At 38.8% G+C, this 17754-nt stretch overlaps 1 protein-coding gene and 1 long non-coding RNA gene across 8 annotated transcripts in view; one reads left to right on the forward strand and one right to left on the reverse strand.

The window, feature by feature from the left end:
• Window positions 1-3315, reverse strand: part of LOC113097723 (uncharacterized) — a 33608-nt gene extending 30293 nt beyond the window's left edge. The window contains exons 1-3 of one of the 7 annotated variants that reach the window (XR_003288944.1): window positions 1872-3315; window positions 1717-1780; window positions 1235-1382 (exon numbers count right to left, since the gene is read on the reverse strand). This is a non-coding gene — a long non-coding RNA (uncharacterized LOC113097723). The remainder of the gene's footprint in view (window positions 1-1234; window positions 1383-1716; window positions 1781-1871) is intronic. The other 6 variants (XR_003288939.1, XR_003288940.1, XR_003288941.1 and 3 more) reach the window with 6 other exon arrangements.
• Window positions 3316-3581: 266 nt separating this feature from the next.
• LOC113097721 (myosin heavy chain, fast skeletal muscle-like) lies at window positions 3582-16531 on the forward strand. The gene is made up of 39 exons (XM_026262976.1): window positions 3582-3782; window positions 3920-4063; window positions 4142-4298; window positions 5969-5996; window positions 6102-6216; window positions 6295-6387; window positions 6480-6543; window positions 6646-6744; window positions 6828-6931; window positions 7112-7250; window positions 7333-7451; window positions 7536-7685; window positions 7774-7944; window positions 8020-8326; window positions 8549-8619; window positions 8704-8791; window positions 8871-8988; window positions 9107-9230; window positions 9627-9763; window positions 9853-10108; window positions 10194-10436; window positions 10522-10698; window positions 10806-10951; window positions 11033-11123; window positions 11236-11625; window positions 11701-11827; window positions 11932-12050; window positions 12162-12358; window positions 12450-12633; window positions 14028-14193; window positions 14299-14423; window positions 14638-14946; window positions 15057-15260; window positions 15356-15481; window positions 15624-15794; window positions 15878-15982; window positions 16069-16164; window positions 16281-16412; window positions 16514-16531. Exons 1-39 carry the CDS (start codon window positions 3582-3584, stop codon window positions 16529-16531), a joined length of 5811 nt encoding a protein of 1936 aa, XP_026118761.1.
• The last annotated feature ends 1223 nt before the right edge of the window (window positions 16532-17754 follow it).

Consider the following 17754-nt stretch of genomic DNA (forward strand, 5'->3'; position numbering starts at 1 on the left):
ACTGAGAGACCATTTAAAGGCCTTTGCAGGTGTTTTGAGTTAATTAGCTGATTACAGTGAGACACCAGGTGCCTTCAATATTGAACCTTTTCACAATATTCAAATTTTCTGAAATACTTAATTTAGAATTTTCCTTAGTTGTCAGTTATAATCATCAAAATTGAAATATATCAGTCTGTGTGTAATGCATTAATATAATATACAAGTTTCACTTTTTGAATGGAATTAGTGAAATAAATCAACTTTTTGACGATATTCTAATTATATGACCAGCACCTGTATATACTTAGGAAAATTGTTTTTACACAGAAGACAAAAACTTTAATTAATTATAAATGTCATGGCTATTTACAGATGTTTAATCAAACATGAACTTCCCCAAAACAAGAAGGTACCTTACCTAGGCTATGCTTATTAATATGGAAACATGGCTATAATCCGGACATATTTTTTACCAGCAAAATTTCCCATCTATCAGAGAAATTAGTTTTAGATTTGTTGCCAAGAACTCAACATTGAAAAATTACCTTAAAAATAAGATCAGTCATTGAGTTGAAGTTTCTTTTTAAGAGACTGTTCAACCTATGAAAAGCCAATTGGAAGGAATACACAGATTTAATGAAAGTGATGTGACAAACAGCGAAGCATGGTGACCCATACTCAGAGTTCATGCTCTGCATTAAACCCAGCCAAAGTGCACACACACAGCAGTGAACACACACCCGGTGCAGTGGGCATCATTTATGCTGCAGTGCCCGGGGAGCAGTTGTCTTAAAGACACTCTTTGTCTTAAAGCAATCAAACAAAGGTGGAGTCAGTGATAGAAATAATAGACCTTCTGTCACAAATTAAGACCGTTTTACAAGTTGCATCAAAAAGGATTCAAGAAAGACTATGCCAAGAGTGTGTCGTAAGAGCTACATTCCCAGAATGTGAAGTGAAATACTATCCAACTCTCAAAGAATATGAAAAAGAATACCTAAAAGATGCCTATGCTGACTTTACCCACAAACTCGGTGACACCATTCTTAAATTAATAAGTGCCCAAAGAAGGGAAACCTGCCAGCATATGATAGAGACCATCAACTTCTCAAAGAACAGCAAAAACCTTGGGCTATTTTTGTCAACTGCAGGTGGCAGATTCTTTTTTATATATTTAGTGCCCAAACCTGGGAACAATCTACTTAGCATTGTTTGGGAGGCAGACACACTCAGTTGGCCACTCTCCACTCACCTTGAAGCAGAATTTCCATTCATCTCGGATCTCTGTCATTAACAAGACATCTTAAGCAGAGACACAAAATTACTGTTGACTGGATACTTTGGTATCATTCTCTGAAATCCCTCCAGACTCCAGAAAGTTTCTTCACAACTTTTACAACCTGCCAATGCAGCTTGTTTTAGTTGCTTGAATTCTGACTTGACTATTTTACTTGTACGAAGATTATATTTTACTCTGAAAATGCTTCTCTCCATACTGGATCAATAATCCAAAGTTGACTGGACATGTCAACTGATTTTATGCTCTTAGAACAGATGTGGTATGATTGCAAACCAGACCATATTCACATAGAAATACATTTGTAGCTTTGTTCATTGTGATCTGAACCATTTGGCCAGAAATCTTAACATCTAAATAAGAATATGGAGCAAATCATATACTCTTCATTACTTAATTTTAAAGGCACACAGTATATTGAAAATCAGTGTACTTACAGAGATTTTGGAGTGATGATAGGTCAGGTAAGTCTTCACTGTGGCCTAGATGAGAGATCTAAACCTCATAAAAAAGAAAAGGAACGGAATTTGTGCTCTGCATTTCACCCACACACGTGTGCACATACAGCAGTGAATAGTGAACAAACACACACCTGGGGAGTCTATGGACGTTTGGTTCTTGCTCAAGGGTCTAAACTCAGTCGTGAGATTGAGGGTGGAAGAGAGCACTAGTCATTCATATCACCCACCTACAATCCCTGCTGGTACCAAGACTCAAACCTGCAACCTTAGGTTACAAGTCTGACTCGTTAACCATTAGATCACAACTGCCCCCTAATACAAACAGAAGAGCTCACTGTGCTATATTTAATGTTTTCTCCATATAAGAACATGCTTTTTATAACTTTGAGAGTCATAATATCACCATGAAACAAGATTAGTATTGCAGTGACCACTGAGCTTTAATTGTCCAATAAAAAATCTGCCAGAGATATTATTTTCCATTTGGAAAATCTCTGGTAATAAATCTTCTAGGTTTTAATGGTCCTGCTAGCCAAACTTCTCAAATTAGTCAAGAAGAAAAATCTCTTCTCACATGCCTGAGATTGAACTAAATATAACATACAGTAAGCTCTTCATGATTCTGTAAAACATTTAAACTAATATGTGAATAACTTTACTTCATGTGCAAACACTGTTACATGACTTTATTTGACTTTGAAGAGGAAAATGTATGTCTGAAAGCAAATGCTGAAACATGCTGAACAAAGGAAAGGTAATTAATGTGTATAAGGTGATCAAGTGGTTGCCCAAAAGGTAAGTTGTATATAACCCTTCAAATATTTTAGTCATCAGATTTGTTGGTCTGGCTGTCACTGCTGAAACTGAAAACTAGTGACAGCTGACTGCTTCTCCACATCCAAACCAAGTTAATCCTCTGTGCCAAGTTCCAATAATTTTAAAGATGATACATTGAAATAAGACTTGCCATCAAATTAAACACTGCAAATAAGCAGGTTCACATAAGAAAAACTACATTCAAACAACAGTACAGCCTAAAAAAAGCATGGATTGTAAAACTGTTTAAACATACATAATCCAAAAAGTACATAATCCAAAAGTCTATGAGTATGTGATTTCTTTAACATGAAAACATTTCAATATTATGAACATTTTGTGTAGAAAATTGTTCTTAGATGAAGTAAACAATATTAACAATTAAAAACCCTGCATCTTAAAGCAAGCCCAAAAAATGAATGGCAACTTGCTGTCTTTCTATTTTCCTCTAGGACAGAGTTACATTACCATAAACCAAGCAGAATTACATGACCAAATCAAGCTGGACAGTTCTGCTGACTGTTCAGTAACAACACTATATAAACGGCACCCTCTGATTGAAGCACAGTGGCCCATTGAAGGTGGGTAAGATATTTGCTTGTAGTTTCAGAAAGCTAAAATTATTGTATTTTTTTCTGAATTTATATATTAGCATATGTAGTCTAACATATGTAGAGAAAAAAAAACATGCTTTTTTGTTGTTGTTGTTGTTGTTTTCAGAATCCTGAACGTGACAGCTGTTATTTCTCTTTGGGCATTGTACAAGGTAAAGTTTTAATAAAATATTTAAAAAAATTAACTTGCAAAAAATGATTATGATAATGCCATATAAATCTTTTAAATACTAATAATTAATAAATTGACAAACATTTTCATGCACAATTAATTAAAGTAAAAGTCATGGTTAAATGCAGTTAAAAGTTAGACCAAAAAATAAAATGAAACTTCAATTAAAGTTAAAATGTGAACCAAATTAAATCTATCAGCATTGTAATGTCAGTTCCACTCCACAGTGAAGTGCCATCATGGGAGATGCTGAAATGGAGTGTTTCGGCCCGGCGGCTGTTTACCTCCGGAAGCCAGAAAGAGAGAGGATCGAGGCTCAGACTGCCCCTTTTGATGCCAAAACGGCGTTCTTTGTGGTAGATGCAGATGAGATGTACCTGAAGGGTACTCTTGTTAGTAAAGAGGGTGGCAAAGCTACCGTCAAAACTCACAGTGGGAAAGTAAGTATCATGTAATCAAGTATCATATCATATAAAAAATATATATATTTCATATGTTACTGTGATTTAGTCTCCAGTAAAATGTTGTACAAAACTCTCTCATCCTTCTTCTGATTACTGATCAATGTTCATTACAGACTGTCACGGTAAAAGAAGATGAAATCTTCCCCATGAATCCTCCCAAGTTTGACAAAATTGAGGACATGGCCATGATGACCCACCTCAATGAGCCTGCTGTGCTGTATAACCTCAAAGAGCGTTACGCAGCATGGATGATCTATGTAAGTTTAAGTAAATCATGTTTTATTCCTGGTATGGGACGGCAGCCCTGAAAACTGGACTCTCTATCTCTGTTTCAGACCTACTCTGGCTTGTTCTGCGTCACTGTCAATCCCTACAAGTGGCTCCCAGTGTACGACACAGTTGTTGTGGGTGGATACAGAGGCAAAAAGAGGATTGAAGCCCCACCTCACATCTTCTCCATCTCCGACAACGCCTACCAGTTCATGCTCACTGGTAAGTGGATTCTGGAAGTGTGTTAATACACAAGGGTTAAAAAGATGCACTTTACACTAAAAGAAAATAGAAAAAAATGCACTTTACAATAACTACTATGAAGTATAAGTGTATAATTTATTGCCTATAAATTGTACAAATTGTGACAGTGTTTACATATAAGTAAGTTAAATGCAAACAGTATGTATGCCATTTTATTTAAATTACTGTGCAAAAAAAATAATTGTTTATTAAGTCCATATAAAAGTGGACTGAAAATGCTTTAACATATTTGTTTTTGTATGTTTAGTTAACAACTAGCTAGTAAACCATACCTAGCTGAGGTTTTCAACTGATGCAAGAATGCATTAATTGATTTAGTTCTTTATAGGAACCATTATTTTGCATTATTCAAGTAAAGTCACATTTATTTTTATAGCGCTTTATGCATTACAGAGTGTTTAAGAGTAGCCTCACTGAGTTAACCAGGAATAATCCAGAATCAATGTAAATCAAACTACTATATCGAGACAATTACAATTCTGCTGTAAAACAGCTCTAACTGCATAAAAGATGTAACAAACTTTTTCTATATGAACCTATAAAGTAAAATTAGCATATAAAGCATATAAAGATTAGCATATAGCCTATTAATGTATTGACAAATAAAAAAATATATATATAATAGATGAGTTAAGTAAAAATAAGGGCTGACCCCTAATGGTCGACCAACATATTATTAGTTGCAGAAAAAAAAATTCAAAGGACTGGTGAGGTCACAGAGTTTGTGACAGACGGATCCTTAACAATTGTTCTATTTGTTAATTCAGTACATCGGGCAGGACATCCAAATGCTCACCTGTCATTCATCAACCTCAAATATGTCTTATAATCTGAAATATGTTAGTAAAAGCAATTTTACATGGCCACTCAATCTAACGTTAACCTTGATTAGTGTGCATTTTTTAAGTGCTCACTGCAGGACAAATGGAAGCGCTGGTGTGTTCATCTGCTCCTAAAATACTCCCTCATTTTTGGTCATACAAAAAAAGAGTAATACTATTTTCAAATCTGTAAAGACTCTACCCTCATTTGTGTGCAATCACAATAACAACAAAACATTGTGCTTTCCCAAAATAATGAAAGCAAACAGGATGCACTTTCTGCTGTCTTGGTCTCTGTGAACTTGCACATCAAAAAAATTATAAATTAACTTAAACTCCAGTGTACACTTGCCAATTCAAATGGAAATGTTTTTTTTTTTCAGATTATATAATCCATATGAAACATGCATACAGGCACATCTACTACTGTGGAGATGACTAGTCAGTGTCACCAAATTCAGCCCTTAAATTGAAAGCAAAGAAAGCACTCATTTATCAATATATTATAAAAAATGTTAATGCAGCCTCCTGTTTTTCTCTGTCACATTTTTTATCATTACTTCTGCCGATGTGCTGTGGTAAGCTTTATGTGTTACCTTTGAGCACGTATTAGGCTATGTAGGAAATGAAAGGCTTATAATTATAATTTAAATGGTTTGTTAATAAATGTGTGATTTGTTAACTAATGATTAAAATGAATGACTACTAGTCAACCAGAAAAATCTTAGGGCAGCCCTACTAAAAATACTTTATAAACAGTGCAAACTATTCCGCAAACCCTGATAACATCCCATGGTTTAATTTCAGATCGTGAGAACCAGTCTGTCCTGATTACGTGAGTAAATATTGCTCTGATGGAATAAGCTAAAGCTTTTCAATTTTATATATATAAATTAATTGAAAATGTATTACTAAAACATGATCTTGTATCAATCTCCAGTGGAGAATCTGGTGCAGGAAAGACTGTGAACACAAAACGTGTCATTCAGTACTTTGCAACTGTTGGTGCGATGTCTGGACCAAAGAAGGCAGAGCCAGTCCCTGGAAAAATGCAGGTTAGTAAACACTTATTCTAGACGTGTTATTGACGAAAGTATTTATACCTACTATCTACTGCCCTTCAATTACATTAGGGATCACTGGAGGATCAGATCGTGGCAGCAAACCCTCTGCTGGAGGCTTATGGTAATGCCAAGACTGTGAGGAACGACAATTCATCGCGTTTTGTAAGTTGCACCTATTAATCATTACCGCATTGTACAACATCAGTCACATTTTCAAAACTTCCAAACAGTTGAGCTGATTTCAATCTCTGTAGGGTAAATTCATCAGGATTCACTTTGGCACCACTGGAAAACTGGCCTCAGCTGATATTGAAACTTGTGAGTCAATACTGTTTTAAGCCAAATATTTTATCATTTGGTGACTAACAACAACAAATTAATCAATTGAACTCAATTGAACTTTTTCCACCACTTTTACAGATCTGCTAGAAAAGTCAAGAGTGACATTCCAGCTGTCGGCTGAGAGGAGTTACCACATCTTCTACCAGCTCATGACTGGACACAAGCCAGAGCTGCTCGGTGAGAAATCCACAGGATTGTGTGTTTCAGTTAATTCCTAGTGTAAGAGCACTGTTAACATGCTGCACATCAACTCTTTACAGAGGCCCTGCTCATCACCACCAACCCTTACGACTATCCAATGATCAGCCAGGGTGAAATCACTGTCAAGAGCATCAATGATGTCGAGGAGTTCATTGCCACAGATGTATGTGCACAACTCTGTTTATATTAGTAGTAGTAGAGGTATTTTCAGATTACAAGCAATGTATCTGGCATGAAATTAAAAAGAAGAACAATAGCATGAACTGACGTAAATCTTGCATGACATGCAATATAAACTGCATATTAATGCATTACGTGTTTAATTTGGTCTGTGTAAAAACAGACTGCCATTGACATTCTGGGCTTCACTGCTGATGAGAAAATCAGCATCTACAAGCTAACAGGTGCTGTGATGCATCATGGGAACATGAAGTTCAAACAGAAGCAGAGAGAGGAGCAGGCTGAACCTGATGGCACTGAGGGTAGGTTGTATTATTAACACAAATTAGCATGCTAACATTGACTTCATTGGTGAAAGTGATGCATAAATCTGTACGTCCTCAGTGGCTGATAAAATCGCTTACCTCTTGGGCATCAACTCCGCTGACATGCTGAAAGCTCTGTGCTTCCCCAGAGTGAAGGTCGGGAATGAGATGGTGACCAAAGGCCAGACAGTCCCACAGGTGATCACTTACCTTTCCAATAGATAAATTTGTTCTTGAAAATAAAAGTCTAATATTTGTTACACTGATCTTTGAATTTCTCAGGTGAACAACGCAGTTTCAGCTCTCTGCAAGTCTATCTATGAGAAAATGTTCTTGTGGATGGTCATACGAATCAATGAGATGCTGGACACGAAGCAGCCTAGACAGTTCTTCATTGGTGTGCTGGACATCGCTGGATTTGAGATCTTCGATGTGAGCATCAGTCATTAATGTCTCTGTAAGAATCAAGATATAAAAGATTGCAGTAGGCAGTGAGAACTTGCTTCTGTATGATTATCAGTTCAACAGCTTGGAGCAGCTATGCATCAACTTCACAAATGAGAAACTGCAACAGTTCTTCAACCACCATATGTTCGTTCTGGAGCAAGAGGAATACAAGAAAGAAGGCATTGAATGGGAGTTCATTGACTTTGGTATGGACTTGGCTGCCTGCATTGAGCTCATTGAGAAGGTAAGAGGATATTCTGTAAATTAAATTTACTATTCACACTGTGTCTGTACTTGAGATTGTATATTTCTTCAACAGCCAATGGGCATCTTCTCCATCCTTGAAGAGGAGTGCATGTTCCCCAAGGCAACAGACACAAGCTTCAAAAACAAGCTGCATGATCAGCATCTGGGCAAATGTGCAGCTTTCCAGAAGCCCAAGCCTGCCAAAGGTAAGGCCGAGGCCCACTTCTCTCTGGTGCACTACGCCGGCACTGTGGACTACAACATCGTCGGCTGGCTGGACAAGAACAAGGACCCACTGAACGACTCTGTGGTGCAACTTTACCAAAAGTCATCTCTCAAAGTACTGGCCTTCCTGTATGCCGCTCATGGAGCTGCTGAAGGTATGAACATCTTCATTTCCTGAATTCTTCAATATAAATTTTTAATGATATGCAAAACAGAGAAAAGATAACTGTATCGTAACACTTCATAAAAACATTAAGTATATCTATGCAAGATGACAGAGCAGTTAATATCTGTCAGTATCAGATATTAATCCATTGAACTAGTTAATATAAAACAATATAAAATCAATAATAATTTATTTCTTTGACATAAAACAGCTGAGGGTGGCGGTGGAAAGAAAGGCAAGAAGAAGGGTGGTTCCTTCCAGACGGTGTCTGCACTTTTTAGGGTAAACATAATTCTCTCTTTTAATGAAGGATGTGAATGTCTTCTCTATTAAACACTGGAATAAATGGCATAAACATTTTCACAGGAGAACCTGGGTAAGCTGATGACTAACCTGAGGAGCACTCACCCTCACTTTGTGCGCTGCTTGATTCCTAATGAGTCCAAGACTCCAGGTAAAGTTGATCTCTGAAGACTCAAATGTATGAAAGTTTTGAAAATATCTCTGGAACCTTAAAAACATTTGCATTGCAGGTCTGATGGAGAACTTCCTGGTTATCCACCAGCTCAGGTGTAATGGTGTGCTGGAGGGTATCAGAATCTGCAGGAAGGGTTTCCCCAGCAGAATCCACTACGGTGACTTCAAGCAGAGGTAAAGACACCACGCCTGTTTCGATCTGTTAATTAGAGATAATACACCACCTAATTTTAACCCATAATACAAAATTTTTGGTTTCACCAAAAATAAATCTTACTTTTATGTCATCAAGGTACAAAGTATTAAATGCTAGTGTCATCCCTGAGGGACAGTTCATTGACAACAAAAAGGCTTCAGAGAAACTCTTGGGCTCTATTGATGTTGACCACACCCAATACAAGTTTGGACACACCAAGGTAAGCTACCCAGTAAATATCCTGCACCACCAAAACCAAAAGGAAACTTATTATAATTAATGGCATGATAATTTTACTAAATCCATTTAAATTAAATCTTAATGGTCCACCACACAATACATCTAAACATTTTGATGTAGACAAATCTTCTTGAAACTGTTCAGTAGGGGTTTAGGTCAAGGCTTTGTGCCAGTCAAGTTATTCCACACCAGAGTCAACAAAACAATTCTATATGGATCCCCTTTGAGATATTATTTTGCCTCCTCAAACTAAAAGTAATTAATTAGCTAAACTGCCTTTTCTATATAATTAAATTTTAAATGTATTAGAAATAGGTGATATAATGTAACCCAGGTCTCTGTCACTGTACCACAAATTTTATTTTTATTCTTGTAGGTATTCTTCAAAGCTGGTCTGTTGGGTACTCTTGAGGAGATGAGAGATGAGAAACTAGCATCACTGGTTACCATGACTCAGGCTTTGTGCCGTGGATACGTCATGAGGAAAGAGTTTGTCAAAATGATGGAGAGGAGGTAAGATCAACTTACAAAACCTTTTGGAAACCCACTGTTTTGTACCACAGATTGATAATGATTAATTTACTGATTATAATGTATCACAGAGAATCAATTTATTCCATCCAATACAACATCCGCTCATTCATGAATGTCAAACATTGGCCATGGATGAAGCTCTACTTCAAGATCAAGCCTCTTCTGAAGAGTGCAGAGACTGAGAAAGAGATGGTAGCAATGAAGGAGAATTACGAAAAAATGAAGGAGGATCTGGCAAAGGCATTAGCTAAAAAGAAGGAGCTTGAGGAGAAAATGGTGTCACTTCTTCAGGAAAAAAATGACCTTCAGCTGCAAGTAACAGCTGTGAGTATTTCAGCTTTTACTGATCCCAATAAGCATCCTACAGCTATGAGCATAAGTCATTAAATATATCCATGTGAATGAACAGGAATCTGAAAACCTCTCTGATGCTGAGGAGAGATGTGAAGGGCTCATCAAAAGCAAGATCCAGCTCGAGGCCAAACTCAAAGATACAAACGAGAGACTGGAGGATGAGGAGGAAATCAATGCTGAACTGACTGCCAAGAAGAGGAAACTGGAGGATGAATGCTCCGAGCTGAAGAAAGACATCGATGACCTGGAGCTCACCTTGGCAAAAGTGGAGAAGGAGAAACATGCTACAGAAAATAAGGTCATTATTTTTTATTCTATCTTCATACTGCTGATTGTGATTCAGGTTCTTGAGAATGAAAGCAGTAAACAATGCATCCATCTAGGTGAAAAACCTGACAGAGGAGATGGCCTCTCAGGATGAGAGCATCGCCAAGCTGACCAAAGAGAAGAAAGCCCTCCAAGAGGCACACCAGCAGACTCTTGATGACCTTCAGGCAGAGGAAGACAAAGTCAACACTCTGACTAAAGCTAAGACAAAGCTTGAGCAGCAAGTGGACGATGTAAGATGCTTGGAATAGGAATCAGATCATCAATAGAAGCAATTTTTTTGTTTTGTTTTGTTTTTGTTTTATACCAGATTTTAATGCTCTGGTTTCTATCACAATAGCTTGAGGGCTCACTGGAGCAAGAGAAGAAGCTCCGTATGGACCTTGAGAGAGCCAAGAGAAAGCTTGAGGGTGATCTGAAACTTGCCCAGGAGTCCATAATGGACCTGGAGAATGAAAAACAGCAATCAGATGAGAAGATCAAAAAGTGAGTAGATGTCTGCATAATTACACATTTAACAAAAAGTACGTATTTTGCACATTTTACAAAACACTTTTTTAAAAACAGGAAGGACTTTGAGATGAGTCAGCTTCTCAGCAAGATTGAGGATGAACAGTCTTTAGGAGCACAGCTTCAGAAGAAGATCAAAGAACTTCAGGTAACACTAACCCCAATCTTTCTGATGTGAAATGGTGAGGAAGTTGCATAGCTGTGAAAACCAACCAACATTACAAAGATCACTAAAGAACTCCTTGTCTTTCTTTCTTTAGGCCCGTATCGAGGAGCTGGAAGAGGAAATAGAGGCAGAGCGAGCTGCTCGTGCCAAAGTAGAGAAGCAGAGAGCTGATCTCTCCAGGGAACTTGAAGAGATCAGCGAGAGGCTTGAGGAAGCTGGTGGTGCTACTGCTGCTCAGATTGAGATGAACAAGAAGCGTGAAGCTGAATTCCAGAAGTTGCGTCGTGATCTGGAGGAGTCCACCTTGCAGCATGAAGCTACAGCTGCAGCTCTCCGAAAGAAGCAGGCAGACAGTGTGGCTGAACTCGGAGAACAGATCGACAACCTCCAGCGGGTCAAGCAGAAGCTGGAGAAGGAGAAGAGTGAATACAAGATGGAGATTGATGACCTGACAAGCAACATGGAGGCTGTGGCTAAAGCAAAGGTAATGTCATTAGAGAATCATTAAATATAAAAACATCTTTACAAACATCTGTTTTATAAACCTGTACATTTTAAGGCTAATTTAGAGAAGATGTGCCGAACCCTGGAAGACCAGCTGAGTGAAATCAAGACCAAGAGTGATGAAAATGTTCGTCAGCTGAATGACATGAATGCACAACGTGCAAGACTTCAGACTGAAAATGGTAAGGCATGGCAAATAAGGTATACATGTAATAAAAAAAATTGTAAATTATTAAAAAGTGTCAGTTATTATATTTTATAGTAATATTTCTAATGTGATTTCAAGGTGAATTTAGCCGCCAACTGGAAGAGAAAGAAGCACTTGTTTCACAGCTAACTAGAGGAAAACAGGCTTATACACAGCAAATTGAGGAACTCAAAAGGCACATTGAGGAAGAAGTCAAGGTAGAGTTATACAAAATTCATGAGTTAATTAATTCTGAAAATTAAGTTTCAACAATCTAAATAATTGTAAAGACTGGACTACTGAAAGGCCCAAAATATGCTGCTTTACAGGCCAAGAATGCTCTGGCCCATGCGGTTCAGTCAGCCCGTCATGACTGTGACTTGCTCAGAGAGCAGTATGAGGAGGAGCAGGAGGCCAAAGCTGAACTCCAGCGGGGAATGTCTAAGGCCAACAGTGAGGTGGCTCAATGGAGAACCAAATATGAGACTGATGCAATCCAGCGGACCGAGGAGCTTGAGGAATCCAAGTAATTACAGCAAAGAACAATGTCTCCAGCACACTACATTTAATTTCACAAATATTAGTAATATTTCATCATTTAATTTCACTCTCTTCAGGAAAAAGCTTGCCCAGCGTCTGCAGGATGCTGAAGAATCCATTGAAGCGGTGAACTCCAAGTGTGCCTCTCTGGAAAAGACCAAACAGAGACTGCAGGGTGAAGTAGAGGACCTCATGATTGATGTGGAGAGGGCAAATTCATTGGCTGCCAACCTTGACAAGAAGCAGAGAAACTTTGACAAGGTGAGAAACAAGTGGATAATCTTTACATCTAAAACTTTAAATCTAAAACTGGACTTTGCTAATTAAGGAGCCCCGCACATGACATGCAGGAAAAAATATAAGGCTAAATCGAGTGCACGATTTACTAATTTGTTCCCTCAATGTACTAAAATGTGAATATGATTACTATAGCGTTCCTTCAATTTACTATTACATTCACTTGATTTATAAAATGTGCGCACGATTTACTAATTCGTTAGTAAAGGGCTCTGTAGCTAATTAAAGAGCCACACAGATGGGAAATCAAAAATTACCTGTATTACAGTGTCTGATGTAGCTGTCCATCAGTGTAAACAATGTGCAAAGTAATTAAACCAAAAAAAGTACACGATTTATAAAGTTATTGGCTTCTAAAGTAAGGAGTCGACTCTGAATCGCTGAAACGAGTCGTTATAGATTTCAAATCCTTTGCCCATCTCTATGTATGTCACTAGGAACAATTTGCATAATAACCTGCCCCACCCCCCCACACAGACGCTCTGGTTGGTGTGAGAGCATCATGTCGAGGATACAGTGTGTTTTTAATTGTAAAGGCAAGTTTGTTTTATTTTCACTGCCAAAGAATGGAGATCAGAATAACCAATGGCTAAAATTCATTTTTACCAGAATACCAGAGCAGTACAACAAATCCCTTTTGTTGTGTTCACAACATTGCACTGATGACTGCTTTTCTAATCTCGGTGAGTACAAGGCGGGATTTTCAAAGCGTTTGGCCATAAAAGAGGGTTCATTACCAACTTTATTTAGACCAACAAGCATCTCCGAATCACAACGCGAGTATGATTATGAAGTTATGTGTTTGTTTTCTCCCAAGCGTCTTATCAGTATGTGTGCTGTCTGCAGCCTTTGTCTGTGCTGATCTTCATTTACAAACACGTCATTAAAATGAAGTGTAACAAGTGCTGCTAACAGATATTCTGTGATAAAGTAATCCATATGAAAACAACGCGATGTCCGTTTTTCACGTCTCCCTTCATTATATCTAATGTGACCACGCCCCCGCGCTGAACGCGCCATTCAGATTCAAACTGAAGCGCGCGGCTTGAATACGCATTGTTTACCATGAAGTTGTGTGCAGAACAACCAATCAAAACTGACTATGTTAGTTGACCAATCAGAACACAGTATGCTACCGAAAGGTGGGGTTTAAGGAAACTGAATCTTTTGAACAGCTTCGCGCGAACTGTTTGGGGATCTCTGAGAATTGAGGTAATTTTAAAATTATATTTTGACAAAATGACAATGTTTTTAACCTTGGATGGATTTAAACCTATTGTACAGGACTTATAAACAGTGATAGGAAGCTTAGAATTTTCATCTTACTGGCTCTTTAACAATGACTACCTTTTTCCTAGGTCCTAGCAGAGTGGAAACAGAAGTATGAGGAAAGCCAGGCTGAACTAGAAGGTGCTCAGAAAGAAGCTCGTTCTCTCAGCACTGAGCTGTTCAAAATGAAGAACTCCTATGAAGAAGCTCTTGATCACCTTGAGACACTGAAGAGGGAGAACAAGAATCTGCAACGTAAATGCCATTTTTTTGTAAACGATTATTTATAAGAGAAAAGCAATATAACCATAATTTTACAATTCTAATTACAATTCTGATTTCTAATTTTAAACCTTTTAGAGGAAATTTCTGACCTTACTGAGCAGCTTGGAGAGACTGGAAAGAGCATTCATGAGTTAGAGAAAGCCAAGAAGACAGTGGAGTCTGAGAAATCAGAGATCCAGACTGCACTTGAAGAAGCTGAGGTGCCATTCCTTTTCTACTATTTTAGCAATGACACTGTTGCTTGAATAATTTAAAACACTGAATATGGAGCGATTCAAAACCTTAAATTATAGAATTCTGCTAAATATTTTCTTCTAAATAACTCATAAATTATTTGATTGCCATGAATCACAGAGGCTATATCATTTTTTGACAATGAAATATGATAGAAATATTTTCCCTTTGCCCTTATAGGGCACCCTGGAGCATGAAGAGTCGAAGATTCTTCGTGTGCAGCTGGAGCTGAACCAGGTGAAGAGTGAGATTGACAGGAAGCTGGCTGAGAAGGATGAGGAGATGGAACAGATCAAGAGGAACAGCCAAAGAGTGATCGACTCCATGCAGAGCACTCTGGACTCTGAGGTCAGGAGCAGAAATGATGCCCTGAGAGTCAAAAAGAAGATGGAGGGAGATCTGAATGAGATGGAGGTCCAGCTGAGTCATGCAAACCGCCAGGCTGCTGAGGCCCAGAAACAGCTCAGGAACGTCCAAGGACAACTCAAGGTATCTCTCTGAAGAATGAGGAATTGAAACGCATATTAAATGTATGATAATATTATACATGAATTAACTGAGAATGACCTGCAACTAACAACTAAAGAACATTGCCACAGGATGCCCAACTGCACCTTGATGAAGCTGTCAGAGGACAGGAGGACATGAAGGAGCAGGTGGCCATGGTGGAGCGCAGGAATAACCTGATGCAAGCAGAGATTGAGGAGCTGAGAGCTGCACTGGAGCAAACAGAGAGAGGCCGCAAAGTGGCGGAGCAGGAGCTGGTGGATGCCAGCGAGCGTGTGGGACTGCTGCACTCACAAGTACAGAAAAACTATACCCTGAGCAAATTAAGTTGACATGAGAGCAGAGTTTAGTTAAATGTAGACTACATAAACTACCTGCTTAAATCCCACAGAATACAAGTCTTATTAACACCAAGAAGAAGCTTGAGGCTGATCTGGTCCAGGTTCAAGGAGAGGTGGATGATGCAGTCCAGGAGGCCAGAAATGCAGAGGAAAAGGCCAAGAAGGCCATCACTGATGTGAGCGCTAAGATTCTGTTTCTCTATTCTAATTTTAACAGTTATTTGACTTTGTTTATCTGCATTTGGTAACAAAGGGAACCTTCATGGAAGGCATTCCTGTCTATATTGGCTAGTTTATTTGAATTGGCTCATATTTCAGGCTGCCATGATGGCTGAGGAGCTGAAGAAGGAGCAGGACACCAGTGCTCACCTGGAGAGGATGAAGAAGAACCTGGAGGTGACTGTCAAAGACCTGCAGCACCGTCTGGATGAAGCTGAGAGTCTTGCCATGAAGGGTGGAAAGAAACAGCTCCAGAAACTGGAGTCCAGGGTAAATTACAAGCTAAACACTGTCTTAGATGAACTGTCTATGGTACAGATTTGAAAGGTGACATCAATCTCTCTCTACTGAAGGTGCGCGAGTTGGAGGCTGAAGTTGAAGCGGAACAGAGACGTGGAGCAGACGCTGTGAAAGGAGTTCGCAAATATGAAAGGAGAGTTAAGGAGCTCACCTACCAGGTAAAACTACACAGGATTTAGAAACTTACATTTCATTATAATTTACATAGGTAAACTAAGACCATCAACAATACTTTTACCCAAAGACTGAGGAAGACAAGAAGAACGTGATCCGACTGCAGGATCTGGTAGACAAGCTGCAGCTGAAAGTGAAGGCCTACAAGCGCCAGGCTGAAGAAGCTGTAAGTTTAATGTCAAATGTCCTAAGTGTGAGGTTTTGATATTTTCTAAACAATACATTCAGTGCCATGAGTGCAATGCACTGAAAGGGGTTGGATATCTGGTGTTATCCTAACAGGAGGAGCAGGCCAACACTCACCTGTCCAGGTACAGGAAGGTGCAGCATGAGCTGGAGGAGGCTCAGGAGCGCGCTGATATCTCTGAGTCCCAGGTCAACAAGCTGAGAGCCAAGAGCCGTGATGCTGGGAAGGTAAAAACAGATGATGATTATGTAGAGAAATTAACTTTTTATGCATAACATTTTTAAAAACATTTTAAACAAAATCAAATTATATTATTTTGCATTTCAAGACTAAAGATGAAGAATGAAGACAAGAAACTACACCTACAAGCAAGCATATAATATGACTGACTTGTGCTGAGTTTTCCTGTGTCCATTAAAAAGGCATAATTTGACTTTGTTCTCCATTTATTTTTTCCACTTTGAAATTTTATCACATACTCAATCACTGTTGTAAAAGACAATCCATGAGGCACGATTTGATAAAGAACACAACTGCAAAATTAACAAAAAAGAACCCAAAAAAAAAAAGTAGGAAGAACGGGAAACAGACTAAATTTCATTACAAATAATCATCTCAGGTTATGCATGTAACCATGGTTCCCTGAGGATAGGGAACTAGACATTGCATCCCCTAGGTGGTCGCTATGGGGGAATGCTTTCAGTGTGACCACTGTCTAAAGCATGAATGCAGAAATGACAATGAACTTGACATTGGCAGGTGGCAGCCTATAATGTCACTACTTGTGTGACAGCAAGTATAAAAATGCACCTGTGGAAGACCTCATACACCTCTTTGTCCAAAGGAGATCTAAGCAGGAATACCTGAGGCATGGCAAAGAGATGCAGCATCTCATTCCAGCTCGTAGGGGCTGCAATGGGGAATGCAATAGCCACACCAGCATGCTGAAGGGATGAGTGCCCAAGAATTGACCTGAGTCAACTCAAAGGAATGAACATCCCTAAATCCACCAGCCATCGAACAAAGTTAGTGAAGCATAACTATTCCAGTGCCCCACAGAGTGGAAGCCTCAGAACTATCATAGTGAGAGGAAGTATACTAACACTCCACATTAAGATCAATAGCTAAATAGGTTCTCACAAGGATCGATCACAAGTACAGAATGGAGTACCACAAGACTCAGTACTAGGATCATTGCTTTTCACGCTTCATATGTTACCCTTGGCAGATATAATCAGGAAACATGGTGTTAGCATTCACTGTTATGCTGATGATACTCAGCTCTATATTTCTTTGTGGCCCAATAAAACATACCAATTCACAGAATAGAATGCATATTTACTGGACCAAAAACTTCCGCATGTAGTAACCTAGAACACTGTCCAATGCTGCGTTTCCGTCGAAATTACCCGGAACATTTGTACAAGGAACTTTTTTTCTCCAGGAACTTTTTTCCCCCCAAACCTGTTGCTTTCTGCGTTTCCACCGCGGTCTAAAGTACCGGGAAGATTAGGCAAATAGACTGGTGATGTAGGTCTGCGAGCGTTTCTCAATACAAAGTGCGCTGAT

The sequence above is a fragment of the Carassius auratus genome, unplaced genomic scaffold (assembly GCF_003368295.1).
Source record: "Carassius auratus strain Wakin unplaced genomic scaffold, ASM336829v1 scaf_tig00216382, whole genome shotgun sequence".
Lineage (NCBI taxonomy): Eukaryota > Metazoa > Chordata > Actinopteri > Cypriniformes > Cyprinidae > Carassius > Carassius auratus.